The sequence below is a fragment of the Danio aesculapii genome, chromosome 8 (genome assembly GCF_903798145.1).
Source record: "Danio aesculapii chromosome 8, fDanAes4.1, whole genome shotgun sequence".
Lineage (NCBI taxonomy): Eukaryota > Metazoa > Chordata > Actinopteri > Cypriniformes > Danionidae > Danio > Danio aesculapii.
Window position 1 is genome coordinate 31,183,929 of NC_079442.1, and position 25,639 is coordinate 31,209,567.

General features: G+C 35.1%; 1 protein-coding gene across 1 annotated transcript in view; it reads left to right on the forward strand.

The window, feature by feature from the left end:
- The window catches only part of LOC130233593 (nephrocystin-4-like), a 301,343-nt gene that overhangs the window by 179,884 nt on the left and 95,820 nt on the right, over positions 1-25,639 (forward strand). Inside the window, exon 11 of the mRNA XM_056463720.1 lies at positions 15,019-15,074. Coding sequence (XP_056319695.1) covers positions 15,019-15,074 — 56 coding nt within the window. The remainder of the gene's footprint in view (positions 1-15,018; positions 15,075-25,639) is intronic.

A 25,639-nucleotide genomic window follows, 5' to 3' on the forward strand; every position in this document is an offset into this window, starting at 1 on the left:
CTAAAAAAAGCTTCTAGATTTAGAAAAACAATCAACATCACAGCAATAACAATAGAATCACGTTCACAGCTTATTTTCCAGCTGATGATCAGTAAAAACATTGACAGCAAGTCGAAATATGCTGACTTGAACACAGTTTTCTTCATTGTTGTGTATTGACATTAATCTGTTATTTTAATATTCAAAAGTGACCTGGTTAAGGCTTAAAACAAATCTGTTAATATTTCATGAACTCTACATCAACTTCTCTCATCTTCTTAAAGCATGCTTTGTTTTGATGTTTACTGACTGTCAAAGTGTGAGAAAAGAGTCTGAACGCGATTGGCGGTGATGAGAATATGTTCATTGCTCTTTTTGATGTTAGTTGTTGACTCTACTAACGATGAATGCTGATCAAACTTAAAAGAACGCCTGTGATTTGCTCTCTCCATATGCATGGTTTATAATGAATGTGTGGTCATGAGAACCCATGCGTATTTATGAGGGCTGTTTTCATAGTGCACATGTCAGCAGTTCGGTTAACCCGTACGAATCAGCATCGATGTGGCAACCTGTCCGTCCGCATTATGCAGGAAGTCAATCAAGATTTGATTGGCTGCATCTCAGGAGAGCTCATTTCTGTGTAATAACTTGGAATTAGCTGATGCTGCCGATCAAACTGTAAATAAGTGTGTATAAGACTGTTTTTTTAACACAGCGTTTGATGTGATTTTTGATTTTCTGAGTATAGTTAGCTGTCAGAATGAGAGCACGGTGTGAGATAATTGGTCATCACTTGTCTTTCTCTCTCCTGTTCTGTCATAGCAGGATTAATGAGAAGAAATATATTGAAGAGTTTCTCTAAAAAAAAGTCCTAAAATTTGATTAAAAAGGTGTGAGTGAAAGTTACACATGAAGCAATAAGAGGGTGTGAAGACAGGAGAGGAGGTGTAAATGAAAGAAGGGTGTAAAACAGTCAGAAAGCAAGTGACTGATGGGAAGAGTGTTGGATGGGGTGATGAGTTCACACATGCAGAAGAAACAGATTGAGCATCAGACGGAGAAACGCAACTGAGAGACGTGTTGTCAGCCAACAGTGTGGTCACCTTCACTCAGCAAGGAAACGCCAGTGCACATGAACATAAAACATCCTCTCTGGATGTCCCCAATGGCAGATCCTGTACAGCAACTGTGCGTAATGTGCAGCCGTGCATAAATGATGTTGTTTTGCTGTTGTTCAGAGAATGTTTGATGTTCATTTCAGAATATTTATGGAATCTGTAGTGTTGAAAGTATGCTGAAAAACTTTTAAATTACTTTTCAACAAAGATGTATATTATAGGTGGGCATAGATTAATCTAGATAAATCTAGATAAATCTCACTGTGATCTTGGAATTATTCTAGTTTAATCTAGATTAAAATGGCTCATTTGAATTCTGCCGAAGGCATTCAGAATATGTGTGCTATCCAAATAATGACTAAAAGTAAGTCTTTGAGAACGGGTTTCTCAGGCCAGGTGGCGCATCAGACCAGGGGCTCATCTCAGGTTTCCTAAATGCATCACAAACTGCTTGAGAAGCTGTTCTACTATGATAATGAAAATAAATTATGTTTAATAAGATGTACTTCTGTTTACCAACTGTTTATTCAGTTAAACATGAATTTTGAACTATAGGCCCACATAAGCTCAAAAAATAGATTTTTGATGACCTTAATCCAACTTAATCCAGTAGTAATATTACTACTTAATATTGTACTAAGTTATGACCTGAATCATAACTGAACTAAACAGAAATGTAATTAAGACGTGGAGTATGCATATATTAGTGGCATTACTGGAGTAAACACCGCAATCAAAGTATTATCGTCATGTAGGACTTTTCGCCATATTTTCCGGCTAGTCCCACACACGGCTGTCCGTAAAGGACCGCACACACACACACATCACAAAAAAAGTGGAAGTTTTTTTCTTTCCATTCGGCGTGCATTATTAAATTCCATACCACTCTCACCAGACCTTACTCCTTATTTGCGTCTTAATACCCCAGTTTGTCATGGGGGCATGAATGAAATGTTCATGAGTGATAGTGAAACTGCCGAACTGCAGTTAAAGTCACCCAAAATTACAGGAAACTCTCACATGAAAGCACTTCACGTAAACACCTTAATTATAGTGTTGTCTATTAAGGCAAATAACTAGACTACTGATGTCCATGTAAGCATAATCAGTAAGTGAAAGATCCAGAAGGGCATCCTGCTGATTTGATTCAGAGAGGCACTTTTTTGTCAGACGGCTCACTGGTCAGGTATACATTCGTGCTAAAATATCAAGATGAAAGTCATCATAGCTTACATAGAATAGACCCAGCTCCCAACCCAACTTTGAGAATAGATTAACGGCGGTATTTTTTTTTAACGCCTGATAAGAGTCTCGTGTTAACGCAGCACGTTAACGCCGATAATAGCCCACATTATATATATATATATATATATATACACTACCTGACAAAAGTTTTGTTGCCTATCCAAGTTTTAGAAACAACTAATAATAACTTGACATCTAGTTGATTATTTGGTATCAGAAATGGCTTATATGAAAGGCAAAGGCTTCTAAATGAAAGGCCAATTGATTTTTAATTATTTAATTAGGACAGTAAGGTCTGACTTTGTTTAGACAAGTCTCGTCACTTAACAAAAAAAGTGTACAGTATACAATATAAAGTTATGGTGGAGTGGAAAAAGAATTAATATTGTGTATGACTCTCATGAGCTTCTCCTGAGTAGTACATCTCTGCAATGACTCAAATAACTTATTAATAAAGTCATCTGGAATGGCAAAGAAAGCGTTGCAGGACTCCTAGTGTTCATCAAGATTCTTTGGATTTATCTTCAATGCCTCCTCCATCTTACCCCAGACATGCTCAATAATGTTCATTGCTGGTGACTAGGTTGGCCAATCCTGGAGCACCTTGACTTTTTATGCTTTTAGGAACTTTGATGTGGAGGCTGAAGTATGAGAAGGAGTGCTATTCTGCTGAAGAATTTGTCCTCTCCTGTGGTTTGTAATGTGTTGAGCAGCACTAATGTCTTCATACCTCATGCTGTTGATGTTTCCATCCATACTGCAGATTTCTCGTATGCCCCCATACTGAATATAACACCAAACCATGATTTTTCCTTCAAACTTGACTGATTTCTGTGTGAATCTTGGGTCCATGCAGGTTCCATTAGGTCTCCTGCCGTATTTGTGATGATTGGGATGCAGTTCAACAGATGATTAATGGAAAAAAATCTACCTTCCGCCACTTTTCCAAATGATCAACTGATAAAACGATTATTATTTGTTGCTCTTACTACTGGAAGAATTCTCTTAATTCAGACTTTTGTAGATAGTAGTAGCTTTTTATTGTATGATGTTTAAGTAATTGCCATTATTTATTAAAACGTATTTAAATAATATTTACTAATTTACAAATCTAATCATTCCCAAACTTATTAATAGTAGTGTATTTTTAGTATATAAAAACATGGTAAGATGTGGATATACTACTAAATCACATCAATATATATTTTCATATAGTGCTATAATTTGTTGATGAAATGTTTGTATATCTATGTTAAAGGTTATAACTCTTTTGGTAGTGATGATGACTTTATTATATCCTAGCTTAAGAGGTTTTTTTTCTCACATTTGCTTCAAACTCGTAACCTTTTTACATGAGTTTCAAAAATGGCACAATAGCATATTGAATCCATCATTTCTTTTCATTTAAGCAGCTGCTTTAGAATCAGGATGTCTTTTTTGTACTTAAATACAAATGCATGCCTGGGGTCAAATGGGTTAATTAGAGTCTCTCGTCGTGTCCCTATGATTATCAGGTAGGCTAATCATTAATGTTCCCTTCAGAAACTCAGAAAAGTCCCAGCCAGGTTTGATATATGTTGTTCCAGACGGGGAGGTGAAAATCTAGCTGACAAAGCACACCAGGGTGGCTGAGAGGATGTTCTTCTTAAATAAAAATCCATCCACAACATTTACTCAGTCAGGGTTTTTGGGAAGTCTCAACAGTCTGAAATGCAAGCCTCTTTAGGACAGGGGTTTCACTCTAAATGAATGGACTCATTGAAAGGTATTCATATGTTGTAGAACCAGAGAAACGTAACTTATGCTTGAACTCTTTCTGTTTGCATTGCAATACAATTACAGTATAAATCAATTACTAGTATTAAAAGCATCATAATAATTGTTAGATTTTTAGATGAATCATAATACAATAGAGCACACAGCTTATATGATGGCAGATTTTCAGTTTAGTCTTTTCCTGCTTGTGTTCTACATGGTGGTTGTTCCTCCTGTATACATTCATTACCTAACAAAATTTGAAATTGTAGTACTTTTAAATTAGTTTATTTATTTATGGCATATGACATTAAAACAGGTTGTTGTAATGGCTACATGTCAGAATTCATACATTTCTTTAAATGGTTAGTTTGCCCAAATGTAAAAATTCTGCTATTATTACCTCATGACGTTCTAATCCCCTGAGAACTTCGTTCATCTTCAGAACATCTTCACAATCTTCAATCCCCAATTAAGATGTTTTAGATTAAATCTGAGAGTTTCCTCTTGCTCCATAAAAAGCAATGATTCAGAGACACTCAAAAATCAGAGAAGGAACCAAAAATCTTCTTTTTTTTTACTTCAGTGGTTCAATTGGAATCTTATAAAATCTAAAAACACTTTTGTGTGGCAAAAAATTTTAAAAACAGCTTTGTTCACCAATTGCGAGTGAATGAACGTGACCACATGCAATGCTGCAGTGTTATGCGGTACTACACAAAATGGTCTAACACAAGAAAGACATGACCAGCAGTGGGCAGTTATGTAACATAGTGAACATACTGAACTGATATATGAGCGCACACATGTACAAGCGCAAAGAACATTAAATAGGCTAATCATAATAGTCTCATCAATTGTATCATGAGTTTTTTTTTAAATATGGTTTGTTCACTGAAAACTAATCATTTCAAAATGTTGTGGATCAACTAAAAATCACAATCTAAAAACGTAGCTCTGACTAGCCTCCAACTTGAATGCTGCTAGGGGTTTGAATGTTATTTCATTAGAAGCATAAAAATAAATACCTCAATAAAACTGAGAGTTACTGGCTGCTTTGTCTTTAATGTGGTGTAAAGATTATTATGCGTTAATGAAACAAATAGGATGCAGCAAAGAAATATCGCTTGTTAAAAACTTTATAATTATATGCACCACCTTTAAATTTAAAAGGGAAACATAAGGGTGATCTTAAGCAGAAAAAAAGCCCCCTAGCCGTAATGTGTTTTATGGAATATCTTAAACTGACCAGCAGTTTGGGTTTTCCTTTCTCTTATATTTATTTATTAGAACAATGGAACTTGGGACCTTAGTTAGCTAACGTTGTTTGATTGGTGGAGAGGGGGTGTCATACTACCTTGAAAGAGATAGTAGAACAGAGGTGTGTTAACAGTTTTTAGGGCACACAAAAGTGTTTTTAGAGCTTTGTATGATTACAGTTGAACAACTGAAATAACGTGTTTTGGTTCCTTTTCTGGACTTCTTTGGACTGTTATGGAAGATGAGGGAGCTCTCAGATTTATAATATCATAAATCGTGTTTCAAAGATGAACAAAGGTCTCAGGGCATTGAAACGAGTGAATAATTAATAACATAATTTCATTTTTGTGTGAATTAACTCTTTAACTTGAGTAAAAATGTATAGTCAGCATTTACAACTTTTCTCTTGATTTTCAGAGTTCAACCCAAGCATTAGAATGTGGAAAAAAAAGGAGATTTAAGTATCTGATTGTTGTTTTCAGACCAGCTAGTCAGAGTTTTCTTAAACAGCTGATCTACCAGAATTTTCACGTACAGCCATCTTTGCAGAGAGTTAACAGAAAAATGTAAAATTTCCAGTTGCTGTGTGAAAATGTCTTGTTGATGCCAAAGGTTAGAAAAGAATAGCCAGATTTGACCAGTGGCCAGTAACACAAATAACTACTCATCACTGAAAGCACAACATGTCCAAGCTCGATGCAGGTGGGCTGCAGAAGCAGTAGAGCACCATTGGTGCCACTCATGTGAGCTAAGAACAGAAAACTGAGCCTAATTTGCACTGGCTCACCAAAATTGAGAAAAAAAAGAAAAGAAAAAACAATGAGATTGGAGCAAGGTTGCCTGTTCTGAGGAGTCTTGATTTCTCTGCAACATTTATAAATTGACATAATCTACATGAATGCAGGGAGCATCCTACCTTGACTCAACTGTTTTGGCTAACAAATCTGCAGTAACTTTATGGTGCTATCATGTCAAAGGACCACAGTTTCTGAGGAATGTTTCAAGTCCCTTGTTAAATTTATGCTATTAAAAATGTAGCTATGTCTGAAGTAAAATTGAGTCTAGCCTAGTACTGTACTAGCATAAACCTAATGGAGTGGTCGTTGAGTGTGTATGCACTTGTTTGTTCACCTCTGTTCCTTAAACACAGATGGTTTAGCACATTTTGTGAGTGTTGCATCACTTATGTTGGTGTCGAATCCCAAGCGTCCAATTTTAGACTCTCACTGGATTTCACAGTTGTCAAGCGCTTATCTTATAAAAATCAGTTACCGAAAACAAGAGTGAGTCATAAAAAGGGTCTGGTTTAACATAAGGCAGCTTATGGCCCTCTCATCCAAGCATCTGGTAATTGTGTTTGAAGAGGTTTAGATCAGATAAAGGAGCACAAATGTGCAGCAGTCGGTGCAAATGAGAAGCTGTCATTCAGTTTTCTTGTGTGTTGGCCCTGTTTACACCCACTGTTACCATCAGTCTCGGGTGATCCAGTCACAGGTGGTCAGATGAGAAGATCATCACTTACATCTGCCAGCAAGGATGGATTATATTGATCAAAAGTGACAGTAAAGACATTTTTACATTCATCTACTTCAAAGAAACTTTTGAGCGTTCTGTTCATCAGTGGATCCTGTAAAAATCGTCCTGTTCCCATAAAAAAGAAATATAGTTGTAATAACGATTGTTTCTTGATGACCAAATCACCATTAAAATGATGTCTGGAGGGTAGGAAATCAGTTCTAGTCTTCTATGCTGCTCAGCTCCACTGAAGACCGGAGTAATGGCTGTTGAGAAATCAGACGCTTTATCACAGGAATAAATTACATTTTTCTAGCAATATGGTAATCACGATAGAAAGAAACATGCCAATTCATGATAATTATATGTTAACCATGCTAGAAACATGCTAGCAACATGCTGTTTCATGTTAGCAATGTGTCAATTCATGTTAAAAATGCTAAAATAATAATTCATGGTAGCAACTTGTTAACAACATACTTAATGTACTTATTAATATGAACAAAATGGTAACCAATGCTAATTTGTATTATAAATGTGTTAACAACAAGTTACAGTAATTAATGCTAACATATTTAATAAACATATTAAAATCATGTTAGAAACATGTTATTATAGGCTAGTAGTTATACAACTTGCAGATATACCATATTCTGTATGAGCATATTACGAGCAATACTACGGTAATTATTAAGAGTAAAATAGGGTTTCAGTGAGGCAAAGGTCAGAGGAAACAGTAATATGTGCTCCACATTGTAGTGTGTTGGCTCATATGCTACATATTATGTTCAATTTGTTAGGAAAAAAACATGCAAATTCTTGCTAACAACGTTCTAATTCTTGCTAAAACATGCTAATCCATACTGTAAACATGCTAGCAACATACCCATTCACCATACAAAAAGGTTGTTTTCAAGTGATTTTTTTAATGATGCGCGTAATTCAGATGGAGGACAGGAAGTAAAAAATTTAATGGGAAAACCGTCCCGTTACGACCGTCAGTCACCCCCCATCCCCCCCCCACTGAATGTGATTTCCGCATCCGTCAGAGCCCTCCGTCAGACCCCCCCTGAGCGTGGGCCCCCGCATTTTGAGCTACGCCACTGCAGATTATAGATACTTACTTGAATTAAACTGTCATAGGAATTATATTGGTGCTGTGGTATGACACAACTGTAGTAATAAACAAATCATTAAATAGGCTTTAGTTTTCTTGGTTATAATTATACACCATCACAATGCACCACAGTTTACACTAGCGTTATTACAGTTTATCAGTTTACTATACTACAGTATTCTGTAGCATTCATTAACAAAGAGTTGTACGCATAATACACTTTAGAATGTGGTTCAAAACATTTATTATAAGTTACTATAACGTAAGATTTTTTTTCCATGCGGATATCTTCCAGACTCACAAAATAACAGATGAAAACCTACAAAAGCGTGGACGCATAGTCTATATTATTTATTTTTGTAAGTGGGAATGAACTTAATGAACTTACGATTAAAAAAACATTCACCGCGGCTGCACACGTTCACGTTAAGGTTGTTTATTCCACCAAAATGCCAGTAAAGACTTGGATTATTGCAAAACAAAACGTAGATTTCATTGCAGCGATTACATGGCAGGATATGTTATTTATAATCTCCTGGATTTTGTGTTTAGGGTTTGTATCTGATTTTTATATAGCACATTAACAAATTTATACACATAGCTAGACCTGTATGTGATCTTTATTGGTGCTGTCAAACGAATTATCGAGTTCAAAAAATTTGGTACACATGGATGTATTGAGTAAATGTTTATTACATGCCACCTTTTCTTCCGTTTCTTGAACTTTCTCCTCTTTATGAGCAAAAACATTTGGAAGTCTATAAAAGCTTTTTGGCATTTCTTGTTTTGGCCAATTTAAACAATTATAAACAACATAAAACAGTAATATTTTGATGTTCTGATAGCGATTCCTATGTAGAAGAGTCACCTCCTGCCCTCCATCTGAATTTCACGCGTCATCGATGACGTCATGTGAAAACAACCTATATGGTAAACATTTAATCAACATGCTAATTCATGTTAGCAACATGCTAAATTATGTTAGCCATGTAAAGGATGCTAGATACACTCTGGGATATTTTGCGCGCAGTTGAATGGTAGGAACTCGGCTAGCCTAATACAGTGGTTAGAAAGAGCTCCATCTCCTTCAGAGCATTCATGTCAGATGTCGATGTTTATTGGTTTATGTGGATATGCACAGACTGTGGTTTCTATGAGAGAACAAAAAACAGATGGTAAATATACAGAAAGTATTATGAAATGACAAAAAACTATGTAAATAAATCTCTTAGACTACAGACTAAGACTACACAAGAGCTTATTTTCACATGCAGTATGAGGACCAAATCCAGCTTCGTTAAACAGACCAACACCATTACTGTTTTTGCTTTGTAAGCGGTGTCAGATTAGAATGTGTGTGCGCACGCGGATCTAGCCCTCAGGTGTGTTCATTAATATAGTTGTAAATATTTACATTAACACACATGACAAGCAACACTCTTATACAAACAAAAAAAGCATCTTAGATACTAACAAACCAGTGATTTATTAAATAGGTGAGCATTATTGTATTTGAACCAATGTAACACATTTCCTGAGGTCAAATAAACTAACTGACTAACGACTAGGGCCAGACGGAATCTGCGGACATTTTTTGCTATTTCTGCTGAGAATTTAGGTAAAAATCTGTGGATTTCTGCGGAATTATTTTGGGAGTATCATAACTAAAACCTTAATATATAAATAAAAAATAATATCTTTTACACTTTTATTTAATGTTTAAAATGCAAATCAAATTAGATCCACTTTATTTGGTAAACAAAGCAAGTCTCCCATATAATTTATCTACTTAAAGACAGAAAATATTACTGTACAAACTGTATTGTAAATAAATCATATGAACATTTTCATATTAGTCAATCATATTACTGAAATTAGTTTAAAAACTGAATAAATATAGATATTACACACATTTACTCAAGTAAATAAACAGAATTAATGATGGGCTAAACATCTGCGGAAAATCTGCAGAATTCTGCACGCACAGATTCCATGTGGACCTACTTATGACACACTCTGAAACACATCTACAATGATGATAAACATTGTTGCTTATTAACGCACAGCAATTGGTTGTTTTCACATGATGTCATTAATGACGCACGCGACTCATAGAAATCGCTATCAGAACTTCAAAATGTTTCTTTTAAACACCTTTTATAGTCTTCCAAAAGTTTTTGCTCATAAAGGGGAAAAAGTTAAAAAACTGGCTGAAAAACGGAAGAAAAGGCTGGATGGAATGAAACACTTTTTTCAATATATCCATGTGTAAAAATTTTTTTTAAATGTGATAATTCGTTTGACAGCACCAATAAAGACTTCAGGCCTAGCTACTGTATGTGTATATGTTAAATTTGTTAAATAAAATCAGATACAAACACCACCACACTTATACAAAATCCGGGAGAATATAAATAACGTTACCTGCCATGTAATCGTTGCAATGAAATCTCAATTTGGTTTTGCAATAATCCAAGTCTTTACTGGCATTTCGGCAGAATAAACAACTGTAACGTGAACATCGAGATGCACAGCAGCGGTGCATGTCTGTTGATGGTAAGTTCGTCCACAGAACAAAAAAGAAATGCAACCCTTGCGACAAAACTAGACAGTATTATTGTGGAGCACTTTTCCCCTCTTACAAAAATAAAAAAAAAATAATGTAGACTATGTGTCCACGCTTTTGTATGCTTTCGTTTGTTTTTTATAATTATTTATTATTGTTGTATTATTTTGTATTAATTTATTTAATATTTATTTATTATTGTTGTATTGATATTATTGTATTATTGTTTTCTAGAACAAAAACCTACTGAATAATTTGTTTATTACTACAGTTTTGCCGTACCATAGCAACAGTATAATTACTATGACAGTTTATTTCAAGTAATTATCTATAGTATGCTTCCAAACACTGTAATATTTACTATAGTATTTTTTTATGTAATAACTTACACAGTATTTACCGCCTTGATGACAGGCAAAAATATTTTGATTCAGTAGAAAACTAGGCCTTCTTCATGATATAAGGATCATGCCCAGCATATACGGTTATTTTTTATTTATATGTCCTTTGAAATATGGTATAAATCACAAAAATACACACTTTCCTCTGTCTCCCATTCAGTTTTTTACTTCCTGCCCTCCATCTGAATTTCGGGTGTCACCAGAACCACGTGATTGAAAACAACCTATACCATACAATGAAAAAACTGACTTTAAAACAATAAACAAGGCATGGAGAAACTAAAAAGTGAAAGTTTTATTCAAGCATGTGTGCGCCAGGGATTTTTGTTAATACAGTAATCCATGCACCACATTAAACATGTTAATTGACTTGCCTGAGTAAGACCTCCAAACTTTAAAAGTTATTTTAGGCCTGGCCTTCCAGACCTGGGGTCTCATTTATACATTTATAAGACTTTGCACAAAAACCTTCATAAAAGTAATTGTACAGCAGAATAGATTCAGCACATATAAGGATTTAAAGTGGTTCAATTAAGTCAATATTTAAGTTAAATTTGATTACTTAGCGCTTACTTACAGCTGCACACATGACTAGTCAAGTTTGTTTTTAATAGATCACAAATTTTGCTTAGGAAGTTGCGAATACACGTTTCCACCTCTGTTTTGTGCATACGCTTATAAATGAGACCCCTGGCTCTTTTTCAAGTTGGTGTCAAACTCTACTCATCTAGTTTTAATTTTAATTGCACTTAAGCAACTGGAAAGGTGATCAGATTAAAGCCCTTGCTTTCATTTAGCTTTTTTGATCCATAGCCCAATTGGCAACTTATTTTAATTGTCTGTGAAGCACACCTGCGTGTTTTCATATGCATTCTGCATCTCATTTGAGTAATCAGATCCAAAAATTCTTTGCATTGCTTTTAGGTACTGGTGTTAATTCCAGGGATAATCTGGGTCTCTGCATGAGGTCGTTTGTTGTGACATATAGAGCTGACCTCATTATCTGACCGAGGCAATGATGTTCTGTTCACTGTGACTCTGACCTCATCTCTCGTCCAGCCCTTTCTATCGCTGCCAGGCGTACGTGACAAATGTGATTCATTCGCTCAGTCATTCAGGCTGTCTTTACACCATGAATGCAAATGAGCAGTCATAGGCCAGATAGCCTAAAGCCCTGTCACAAATGCCACCATGAGACCTTGCAGCCCTCTGAGCCTACATTATGTTGACGTAACGCTGTGCAGACCAGGAACGAATCTGCCGTGGACAAATGGCACAACTTATGGACTTGTGGACTTCACTGACGTGTTGCTGGGCCTTTGCAAGTTCACGCATGCTCAAGTTGGATAAATGGGGTGTGATGGACAGGAAAGAAAATGTGAAATATTTTTACTTAAACACCACCTTTTTTGAAAAAGGCTCATTTAAAGTTAAACAGTTGACCATTTTTATATTCTTTCAGCCAATTTCTTGTGAAAGTAGCACATGCTCATGCATTAAGTAATATCACTCTGTCTGGTGCAGCCATGGTACAGAAGCAGAGTTTCTTGACTATTACACCAGAATGAGAGTATACAGTAGTTCCTAGCAGTTTTGGCCTTGAAAAAAGTAACTTTTCATTGTTCCGTCAGATTTATTACATGACGTAACTACAGAAGACTCAAGCTTTAAATAGGAACATTATCAAAACTCTTTTTAGCTAAGCTAAGCTAAAAGTGACCCTGCTCAAAAAATAAATTGGCTGATTGGGTTAAAAAATGGTTCAAGTCAACTGTTTAACTCCAGGAGAAAACAAGCCTTTTTCAAAAAAGGTGGCGAGTATCTTTAAGAACTCAAAACCAAATCAAAGCAAAAAGTCTCAAACCTAGAGTCATGGGATAAAAACTGCATGCATTAATGAGTTTCTTGGTTTTTCTGTTTTAAAATACAAATATTTCAATGTCCTTCAATAAAAATTTATCTTGAATTTTGAGTATTTAATTAAGGAAGAATGACACTTTTGTGTGATCAATCAGTCATTATTTATATATGTAACACGTTGAGTGACAGAGACAACGTTAGGATCCAAGTGCAGGTTTATTCAGTAGTCAGGCAAGCAAGGGTCAACACAGGTGCAAACAGATGAATAAAGGCAAATCCAGAATCGTAGTCACTGTAACAGGCGAGAGGTCGGAAGGCAGGCAGTGAACAGGGACAAACAGACAAACTTGGCAAGGGTCAAAACACGGAGAAACAAGACTAAGGAAAACGCGTTGAATTGTCACTTTACAGGTAAACAAGACTCGACAATGTGAATGACTGCGTGTGCTGCTTAAGTAGTGTGGAAATCAGTGGAGACTTGGAGCAGGTGTGTGTGTGTGTAGCATGACTGAATATGTAGTTCATAAGATGTAGTCCATGTGAAAGTGAGTGCTTACCAGCGACCTCTGATGGTTAGAGGTCGCTGGTAATCATGACAATATAGCACCTTACTACAACCAGGGGGCTGTCCAAGGTGCTTTACAGCAATAAAACTAAATTACACACTCAAACACATAAGATAATAATAGCACAATCTAAACAACAAGAATTTCAGTAAAACAGCATTTTGCATTACTGAATCCTCATGATACAAAGTTTTGGACCACTGCACAAAAACGATCACCTCGTTGTTTATACTAGAGCGGTAGTTAAAACTAGCTTTTTTTAAAATTAAGACAACTAGCAAAAATAAAGCAATAAATATCAAAATAACAGTTTGAGACAGTACTCCATGCTTTTGTGACCACTTGGTTAGATTACCGTAATCCACTGTATGTGGTAAGTAGCAGGTCAGCTATTGCCCATTTGCAAATGGTTCAAAATGCTGCAGCATGCCTGTTAACTGGTACTTGCAAATATGACCTTTGTGTTAGCTACACTTCATTGGTTGCCAGTTCATTTTAGAATACAGTTTAAGATTCTTTTATTTGTTTTTAAATGGTCCCCCCCCCCTTATATCTCTGCGGTGATACACCCCTATACACCCCTCAGCTGATCAGCTTCTCCTGATGGTGCCAAAAACAAAATGAAAGCTTAGAGGGGCTCAACTTTGGAATGATTTGCTGCTGCCCATTGGGCATCTTCCATTTTCTCAATTAAATGAGCTTTTAAAACTCCTTTTTTCATTGGCAGTTGACACCTTATCTTAATAACTGGTTATTTTAATTTATGTGCCTTATTAGGTAGTTTAACTATCTATGATCTTGTATTTTATGTATTTTATACACTTTTATGCTTATCTTGCTGTGTATTTTCTGTAAAGCACTTTGGCTCTCTTCTGTGTTTGTAAAGTGCTCTAGAAAAAAAGTTTGACTTGACTTGACTTATAGCTGGATCTGGGGATATGAAGTGCAATATAAATAAAATAAAGCAATTTTATATTTTTTTGTGCAGTACGTAATTTCACTCCACATGGTGCAGGCATGGTACAGAAGCAGAGTTTATTGACTATTACGCCAGAATGAGAGTATAGTTTCTAGCAGTATTGGGCTAGAAAATATTAACTTTTCATTTTTCCATCAGTTTTATTACATGATGTAACTCCAGAAGACTCGATTCTAAATAATAGGTTTTAATATTGCTTTAAACAGTGCAACATTCCTGATGATACGAAGTTCTATATTCTGTATTCCAAGTTCTGTATTCCACTGTTTTGGACCTGCCACTGCAAAAGAATGATCACCCGATTGTTGATGCCTGGATCTGGGGATCTCCAGCAACAAGTGCAATATGAATATGAATAAAGGGAATTTGAATATTTTGTGTAGAAGGTACAGCACAGGAAAGGTCTTTTAGTGTTTGTTTTTGGCGGAGATCAGTACAAAGTTGCGCTTTCAAACTTGAATTGTTGCAATTATTCAGATACTAAATACTAATTTACCACCATAAAAACCTATTGAAACCCTGGTGTGACATTGTTGAACACAATTAACACCTGTTGTGAAGGAGATATTTCGGTTGTTTTGCAAATATAAACAACCAAGGAGGAGATGAGCGTTTGAAGTGTTTTAATTGTAATCTTATTTACTTGACTTTCAGATGAAAGGATCTTAGAGCCAACAGCTTCAGTGTTGCAGTCTTCACGTGGCCCAGCGGTAAGTCATTCGAAATTATCACACACTGCGATTCTCCTGCTTTTCTCTCTCTCTCTCTCTCTCTCTCTCTCTCTCTCTCTCTCTCTCTCTCTCTCTCTCTCTCTCTCTCGCTCTCTTGTCTCTGTGTCACAAGAATGGCAGCAGTTTCAAACAAACTCCGCTGTACCCGAATGTGATGTTGTAACGTCTCTGAGAAACTGTGCTGGACAGAATCAGAGCGGCTGGATTGGCATGTTCTGCTGACCCGAGCACATCGGCCTAGTTTCTGTGAGTTACGGCAGCATTGCAGCATAAAGCTTTAGAAATCATAGGGAGGGTTTGCAAACTTGAAGACAGAGCTATTGAAGGCCTGGATGGAGTGTGTGCCGCGATGCTTCAGAAAGCACACTGTGTTCAGTTTCACATCCCGCAGAGACTCAGGAGGTTCATGACCTCTGTTTAACAGCTGATCTATTAGCCGTACAAATATACCAAGCAAACTACAAGAGCTGTTCTGTCCATTTTAGTGTGTGTTCACATTTGGAAGGCTTGGTTTACCTAGGTTTACCTTGGTTTTTTACCTATGTGTTTCACAGTGCGACACAGGAAAACTTTTTTTTTGTGTGTATCAATCCTTTGTGTATTAAACTTTATAATTCCTCAGTAAAAATAATGTGTTAATGGTGTAAGATTATATTCTTATGGTGTATTATTATATATTATAACAAGATTTTGTTTTATTTTTTGCATACAGATTTTTCTTGGATTTATTTTGAAAATGCAATAACAAACTGAACTTCTTTCCAGTGATTAATAATGGTTTTCTGATCTCTGTTTCTGATTTCAATTTTTTTTTCTATTGTAATTGTGTGAGTGAATATGCAAACCAAGCCACTTCCTCTAATAATTTCAATGCACTCACAATGCTGTCCCACTCTCGGCTGCTCTTCCCGAGGAACCACCACTGACAATCCAGTCTAACTGAACTATAACTGTTATTACTGAAATGTGTGTAATACATTCACAGAGTGAAGCTAATTGATTGGTTCTTGGCACATGTTGCACAGTGCACTTAAAGCATTCTGAAAAGTTTACAGCGTTCTTTCGAGATCAGACATCTCGTGACATCTACAACAAGCGTTATTTCCCAAAGCAGTTACAAGTGTTGCTATAACAATATTTTAATCTCAATAAACACTGTTGCTTGCTAACAACTATAGGCTACATTATTTAAGGGCATTTGTTACAACATTAATAGAATCAAATGTGTATTTCCTTTTTAATATTAAGATATTTTCCAAATGTATATTTTCCAGCCATGGGTTGCTTATTAAACACATGCTTGAACTTGTCGTGAGTGGGACGGAGAAAATGAAAGCACATCAGCACCAAGGAAAATCACATGCTCGAGACAAAATAATGACATAAATGACAGAGGTTTGTGATACAACAATTACATCGAAGCATTAATTAAATCCTTATTTTCGATGGAGCGAAACAAATTATCGCACAGAGGAGTAGTGGATGGGCACAATGGATGGGCACAAACAATAAAATGATTTGTATATTTTTCTTGAAAAATATTTTTCTTGTATATTTTTCAGGAAGCCAAAAGCAAACAAAGCAGATGTTGTCAGACCTTAAAGACCCTTTAAAATATCCAGTGACACTTCCTAGACTCCACAGCATGAAAGGATGATTTGGTCAACATTGATTTTGGTAAATAAAATAAAATCTAGCCTAAATAAAGTTAAAGTGAAATATTCCGTTTTAGAGAAATCTATCGGAAGGCTAAGAGAACTCAGAAACTCATTGTGAGAATGGAGATGTCTGCATATTTGTGCCAGTCAAAAATAGCTTATTACCTGACCTGCAGATTAAAGGCAGCACCCGCGGATATAACTGAGAAATGTTGTGCTTTTATTGCTCAGTGTCACCCATGTGCTGGAACTGGTCGTGAAGATCAGGGAAAAAATTAAATATGCTAGACTTTCTGCAATGGTGTTGTGAGGCGTCACAGACATTGTATTGGTTGTCATGACCTTTGCCACATTACACGTGAAGAAACTATTGTGTCACGGTGCCCATTTGTAGTTTACGACTCCCCACAACAACCTACGTCAAGGAAATCGTCCCAAAATCGTGTGATCTGACCAGGGTTTAAGTGTGAATCCTGCCCACATAGCAAAACTCATAAAAACATACTAAAGATAAGATAATAATAACAAGATATCCTAAAAATTACAGGAAAACAACAACAACAAAAAAAACGTACAAAAGACAGAATGCTGTTTGTTTACGTTGTCCGCCACTAGCTATAACATAAAAAGGTAACAGTTGACCAAAGTTTTCACAAGTAGAAAAGTATAAAAAAATAAAGATATTGAATATACTACTAGCAATCATTAACAGATAGTTTAAACTGTAAGAATAGTCACAACTGCATCAAAATCAAGCTGCTATTTTCTGCCAGTTTTCCAGAAGATGGCAGGACATTTACAGTCTGTGCCTCTGATACTTTCAAGACAAAGCATTGTTTTATCATGTTTGTCATGCTAACAGGACATTGCACTTCTTCTATTGTACAGTAGTTTGATTTATTTTAAAAGCAGAGACTGCAGTAGGTACTATATTACATTGCTGTCATTTTTATGAAAAAATAAACATTTTTTTCCCAACCGTTTGTTCACATATTGTACATAACTGACTGTGTTTATGTGAACTTTGTGTTTATAAATGTATAACACCCTAGTAATTGACAGTTTACATGCAATAAGATGCAACAGACATCTGTCAGCTGGTGTTCTGTGTGTGCAGAATCCTACACTGAATTAAATGGACAAAGGTTTAGAGCTCATGCAGTTAATAAACATTCGTTATAATGATGAACAACGACATATTTTCATACACAAATTTTGATGAATGGGAATTATAAAAGGAGTGTGCTGATGTTAAACATTATAGACTGGTTGTTTACACACACACCGGACACACCTCAGTGCTTAAGCATCATGTAAAAGTGAATTTTGCTTAATAGGCTCCCATTAAAATTGAGATGACTTCAGTTATTGATGCAATATAATTTCCATGCAGTTTTGTCTTCACTTTATTTAACTCCATCTATTTTCTCTCTGTAACCAACAATTTTGTCAGCTCGCAAACATAAATGTGTTAGATTCAAATTGCTCTGACTTTAGTCCCTTTAGTAAAGCCTGATTTAACACTTCAGGAAGCCAAAAGCAAACAAAGCAGATGCTGTCAGACCTTAAAGACCCTTTAAAATATCCAGTGACACTTCCTAGGCTCCACAGCATGGAAGGATGGATCTGGTCAACATCGATTTTGGTACAGCACTAATTTAGAGGGACACCAATTTGGAAAGGTTGATTCAAGTGCTTTTTCTGAGCGACCCCGCTGCCTGTGTTTGTTCTATAAAGCCTGAGTGTCTCTCGTGGTTGTCAGGGCTGTGGCACATTTCTCTGATTGATGAGCTGCTGAGTCTCCTTCTCAAATTGTCTCTCTCACATGTGGATTTGGAGTGGCAAGCACAGACTGCTTTAGTCATTCAGCAGCTGAAAAAAAAGAAAGATAATGAATAAGATGTAGTAGCAAGCATTGTTGGCAGACAAATTGGCTTTCATAGCTTTTGTGCATGTTTAATGTGATGTGTTTGAGTTTAAATTGCTTAAGTGATGATACTTTTTTACATAGTAAATGTGTTGGAAAAATTGCTGTTTTGAATAAACGTATAGTTATAATTCAATCAATACTAAGAAGTGTATTCATTTATTAAATCAGTAGATTCACATATACACATATGCTTTGAATTAATTGTATTTATACATTGTCTTCTTATATTTTAGTTTGTCATTTTATAATACATTTTTTTTACATTTTTAATAGTTTTTTCTTAGTATATTAGTTTTTAAATATGTGTTTTTATTTAAAAATTTTACTTATATAATTAATATTTACATATATATATATTTTTTTTTTGAACAATGTATTTATTGTTTTTGATTATGCAAGACAGGTAACAAAAAAAAAAAAACACAATTCCATTTTGTCGCGATTATTTCCCACCCCAACAAAAGAACATCACTGTCTTCTCCCCTATAGAATTACACAGAATTCTCTTACAAGAGACAGTGTTATTGCAAAACAAATATTGTTAGCTACCCAAAAACCATGTATACATTGCTGTATTTTACACATAAGTCACATAATCCAACAAAACAAAACACACATAAAAAATAAAATAAAAAACCTATACTTAGTTAGACCTCTTGTAATAAATGACCAATATTATTGTTGTCAATGTTGTAATTAAACGGCTTCCATATTTCTTCATATACATCCATTTTGTTTTTAATAAAATATATTTAGTATAGTATAGTTTAGTATTTCTTGGCAAGTAGCTGAAGTAAAGTAAATAAAAGTTTTTGTTTAGAATCAATGCAGTGTTTCTTTTTTATTTTAATTCTTCCTTTTCAAGTAGTACACATACACTACCTGACAAAAGTCTTGTCGCCTATCCAAGTTTTAGGAACAACAAATAACTTGACTTGTAGTTGATCATTTAGTATCAGAAGTGGCTTATATGAAAGACAAAGGCCTCTAGATTATAATTATTTGCCAAAATATAATATGATCATGCCTTGAGTTTTAATTATTTAATTTGTACAGTAAGGTCTGACTTAGACAAAACTCTTGTCACTTAACAGAAATAATGTACAGTATAGAATATAAAGTCATGGTGCAGTGGAAAAAAAAAATGAGCTTGGACGACTGCATCCATACATCTCTGCAATGACTCAAATAACTTATTAATAAAGTCATCTGGAATGGCAAAGATAGCGTTCTTGCAGGACTCTCAGAGTTCATCAAGATTCTTTGGATTAATCTTCAATGCCTCCTACTTCATTTTACCTCAGACATGCTCATTAATGACTAGTCTAGTGACTGGGCTGGCCAATCCAGGAGCACCTTGACCTTCTTTGCTTTCAGGAACTGAAGGATGAGAAACAGCGCTTTCCTCCTGAAGTTTCCCTCTCCTGTGGTTTGTAATGTAATAGGCAGCACAAATGTCTTGATACCTCATGATGTTGATTTTGCCATCCACTCTGCTGATCTCTGCACGCCCCCATACTGAATGTAACCCCAAACCATGATTTTTCCTTCACCAAGCTTGACTGATATCTGTGTGAATCTTGGGTCCAAGCGGGTTCCAATAGGTCTTCTGCAGTATTTGTGATGATTGGGATGCAGTTCAACAGATGATTCATCTGAAAAATCTACCTTCTGCCACTTTTCCAAATGATCAACTAGAACTTATAATATGTTGCTCTTACTACTGGGATTGACGACAAGACTTTTGTCAGGTAGTGTATATAAGTATATTAATTAATTAATAATTCATTATATATGTCAATTGCTTATGAATGAATTATTTCCTTGTAAAGTAGCTGAAGTAAAATCTACTTTAATATTATATTCGTTGTTTGGTTATTTTATTTCAAGTAGTTTAGTTTATGACTATACATACATGTAATAAATAAATATAAATAATAAGCACATTATTATACAATTATAATATAAACTGATGGCTTTAATATATTTTAGCTGTTTTTGAATCATCACAGATTAAATTAATGAGAAAATACTGGAACAACCACTGCGAAGTGGGCGGTTGCATGTTCAGCTCTATCAAAGCACAAAATTAAAATGAAAAATGTAATTAGCACATTTAGACATGATGTTCTGGTGTTTAGAACCTTGAATAATGACACCATGTGATCCACTGCACATCCCATACACTTGATTTCTGAGATAGTGAGTAAAATTGTTGGCTTTAGATGCATGCACTCACCCTCTATTTATAGTTAATGCTTTTTAAAAAGAGCCTCTCTCTCTATATATCTCCTTCTCTCTCTTTCAGACACCGCTATGCCTCAGTTATTGATTGTACGTTTTTTAGTATGCATGAAAGTGAGTGTATGTCAAACAAGAGCTGGCTTTGTGAATATCGACGTGTGGGATTTTTTATTCTGATCTTGCACCTTTTCTGTTTGGCGTTGTGTCTGTCGGTGGTTCTGCTGTCATCTGGATCTGGATATCCATGACTTTCTCACCATCTGCTTTCTTACTTGTCTTACTTTGTGATGGGCGTAATAAACTCATTTGGACGTTGAAGTGAGTGTCATTTGGCTATGTGTCCTATCAGGTGTGAATCAGAAATATCGTTGCAGTTTATCAGGGCAGTAACAACTTTTTAAAACTTTTTTTGCACTGAACTCCTGTGAAATACAATACAATGCAATACAATGCAATACAATACAATACAATACAATACAATGCAACGCAATGCAACGCAACGCAACACAATACAATACAATACAATACAATGCAATGCAATGCAATGCAATGCAATGCAATACAATACAATACAATACAATGCAATGCAATGCAACGCAACGCAACACAACACAATACAATACAATACAATACAATACAATGCAATGCAATGCAATAAAATATAGTTTTTTAGAACAAGAATTGAACAAATGTCATATGGGAAATGTATGTATTAAATAAAAAAATGGAGGCATAATAAAAATGTCTACAGTATATTTTACAGTAAGGAATGGTACAACAAGAACCTTTTTGTTATGTAATTTACTTGAATGTATAGTATTTTTTTTAAACATGAACTATGTTTTATAGGCCTGTTTTAATCTGTAATATGTCAGATTACCACCAATTAATTTAATTATAAACAAATTTATAATACTCAGCACTGTTTGAGATGAACACTTTACTTTAACTTACTTTACTTACATTTTAGGTGATATTGTGTTTATACAACAGTTTGATGGCAAAATCGTGTGTATAAAAAAAAGAGTCAAATACAGAGACTTTCAAAAACACTTTTGTACGAGGAACTACTTTCTTCCGACACTCATTTACGTCTGCAGTTGACGTCAGAACAGCAGAAACCGTTGCCAGTTCACAAACGTCACTTTTGAGCTATTTGAACAGTGTTGCCAGATTGAGCTGTTTTGAGTTTGATTGTGTGGGTAAAAAAATGGCTTTGGCGGGTTGACAAAATTTGGGCGGTCTTGAAAAGTAAATTTTATATGCAACGTATTTAACAAAATATAACTGTGCGCTTCTACTCCATTCAGTTAGTAGTGACCAGTGCACAGCGCAAACCGCATGGACCAGTTTCTGTGGCATAAATACAGCACTACAAAACACAAAAGAGAGAGATTGAATGTCACTTACCTGATTTATAATGATTTGTTCAGCTGTAGTTTGAAATTTACACTGAGAAAATGCTGTTTTTCTCCCGTAAGGACTTACTATGATGTCTCTTTTGCCATCTTGTCACTCTCATTGGTTTGCTCAGACAGGCTTATGGCGGTCGATGCACTGAATCCAATGCTCCGAAATTATGAATATTTTAAAATAGGCACCATACTTATAAATAAACTACATAGTTGCATTTTAAACAACTTCATTCTTTATTAAAAAATCCTCAAAAGTACATTATGTTGTCCAACAGCAGCAATGTTTGTCAAACTGTAGAGTGTCCTCTGCTTGTATGTGGGCAGAGTACTGTACTGTACTAGTGCAGTTATCGCACGGCTATCAGCCAATCAGATTCAAGAACCAGACAGAACTCTTGTATAAATATAAATATTTATTTAATAAATAAAAAAATAAAATGCGGAGCAACATTTTAGTTATTTTTTAATGTAAAAATTTGAAATTATAATAATAATTATTTTTTAATATTATTATATTGTACAGTAATATTAAATGTGTTCCATAATTTTAGTTTCATTTATTTTCAACGTTACATTTTGTTACTATTTTTATACATTTTATAAAATTGAGCAACTATATTTATTATTCACACTGTCCCTAAACATATTTCACTCTTCTCACTCATTGTGTTTTTCGTCACAAATGCCTGTGAAATGCATATCGACCATGCGAAGAACTGCATTTCAAAATTTCAATGGGTTCACAGACCCCCAATTATACAGCCGTGGTGTAAAATTCATGTTCTGTAGTCATTTAATGAGTCAGTACAGCGTACAGTGAGTCTGGGCTGATCAGGGCTCACTGTAGTCATGCGTTTCTGCATTATTGGGGTCAGTGAGTCATGAATTGATGCTGTATTGGGGTCAGTGGAGAAATGCTTTTAGGCTCTCCTGGCTGTCAGTGGTCTGGCTGTTCTGGAGGCAGATCAGGCGTGAATTTAACACCACTGACCCCATCACAGTCCTCCAGTTCTGTGCTGAACAGATCATATCACATCACACAGCCTTTCTGAAGGCCAGAGAGCTGCTGGATGTCCATCTGTACAGAGCAATGAAGGCGTTAAATCTGACTAAAAGTTCCTCACAGCCCTAATGTCTTCATCTAAGTATCAAAGAGGTTGTGACTCCAACATGATCTCATAACGTATTGCTCACTGTAATAGAAGGATGCTTTTAAAGATGCTGACCTTTCACTAAATTTGTAATGAGTAATCAGTGCAAGGTTTATGCACTTATGGTTTTCCTCTAAAGTAAAAGCTCCATCTCTGAAAACAACAAAATGAAGACAGCAATTTATGGTGGTTTTGTTAAGCTAGTATTTTTAAAAATTGTTATAAAATCAATCAGTTCTATGATCTTCACACTACCTGACAAAAGTCTTTTTAAAGTCAACGGTCATAGATACCAGTCGTAAGAGCAACAAATAACAACTTGACTAACTTGACTTCTAGTTATTTGGAAAAGTGGCAGAAGGTAGATTCCCAATCATCACAAATACTGCAGAAAATCTATTGGAACCCGCATGAACCCAAGTTTCTGACAGAAATAAGGCAAATTTGTTATAGGAAAAATCATGGTTTGGGGTTACATTCAGTATGGTGGCGTGCAAGTGAATGGCAACATCAACAGCCTAAAGAATCAAGATATTTGTGCTGCCAATTACATTACAAACCACAGGAGAGGGCAAATTCTTCCTCCACATCAAAGTTCCCGAAAGCAAAGAAGGTGAAGGTGCTCCAGGATTGGCCAGCCTAGTCACCAGACATGAATATTGTTGAGCATGTCTGAGATGAAGGAGGAGGCATTGAAGATGAATCCAAAGAATTTTGATAAACTGGGAGTCCTGCAAGAAGGCTTTCTTTGCCATTGCAGATGACTTTATTAATAAGTTATTTGTCATTGCAGAGATGTACAGATGCAGTCATCCAAGCTCATAGGAGTCATACACAATATTAAGTCTTTTTCTACTGCACCATGACTTTATATACTATACTGTACATTATTTCTGTTGAGTGACAAGACTTTTGTCTAATTAATCAAGGCATGATAATATTCTATTTTGGTAAAATAAGCGTAGAGGCCTTTGCCTTTCATATAAGCCCCTTCTGATACCAAATAATCAACTAGAAGTAAATATTTGTTGTTCCTAAAACCTGGATAGATGACAAGTCTTTTGTCAGGTGTACAGAGAGGAATATTGAAGCATCATGAAAACAAAGCGATTACATTTTTTCTGCAATTTGTTTGCAATCTTGGTAAATCATATTTTATTAAAGTCGTATTAAAAAATGTTGAAGAAAATGTTTTGTTAATAAATATCACATGTGAGATAGTATCATTTTAGTAATACATTTTTTTTATGAAATACATTTTTTTTCCTTTACTAATATAAAAATTAATAACAAGAGTGATTAGTTATTATGAAGAAATACCGAGGAGATCTAAAGTATGCTCAAAATGAAAAGAAGATATGTAACAGATTACAAAAATTAAAAACTGTGTATGTACAGTTGAAGTCTAAATTATTATTCCTCCTTTTTTTGTTTCTTTTTCAAATATTTCCCAAATTATGTTTAACAGAGCAAGACATTTTTCACAGTATTTCCTAGAATTATAGACAGTCTTAATTGTTTTAATATAAAAACAGTTAAATAATAAAAAAAAAAAAACATTTTATGGTCAATGTTATTAGCCCCCTTAACCTTTTTTTAAAATATTTTTTTACGATTGCTGTAACCGCTGCTGTTATACAATGACTTGCCTAATACCAGTGGTGTAAAGTAACAAATTACAAATACTCAGGTTACTGTAATTAATAATAGTTTTTCAAGTAGCTAAGTAGTAATTTTACTTTCGCTTGAGTACATTTTTACTGCTGTATCGGTACTTTTACTTCACTATTTTCCTTAAACCTGCAGTCACAATTTTTTTCTTGTCTATGCTGATTGGCTAAAGAAGAAAAATCAGTCCTGCGATTTCTGTCCAATCAAAAGTAACTCACATCAAACTGAACAACCTCAAGACATGGGCGCTTTATAAAAGCAGCAAACTTTTTGGAAGCATTAAAATGTCCAAGAAGATGTCCAAAATCTTTACTCGCAATTACCCAGAGATGTATGTATGATGACTGAAACTGCCAAACAGCCTTAAACAATCACTAAATGGAACGAATGAAGAATGGAAGGAAGGACTGAACAAGGAATGAAAGGAAAGACCAAATGAAGGAAGGACTGAACTAATGAAGAAAGGAAGGACCAA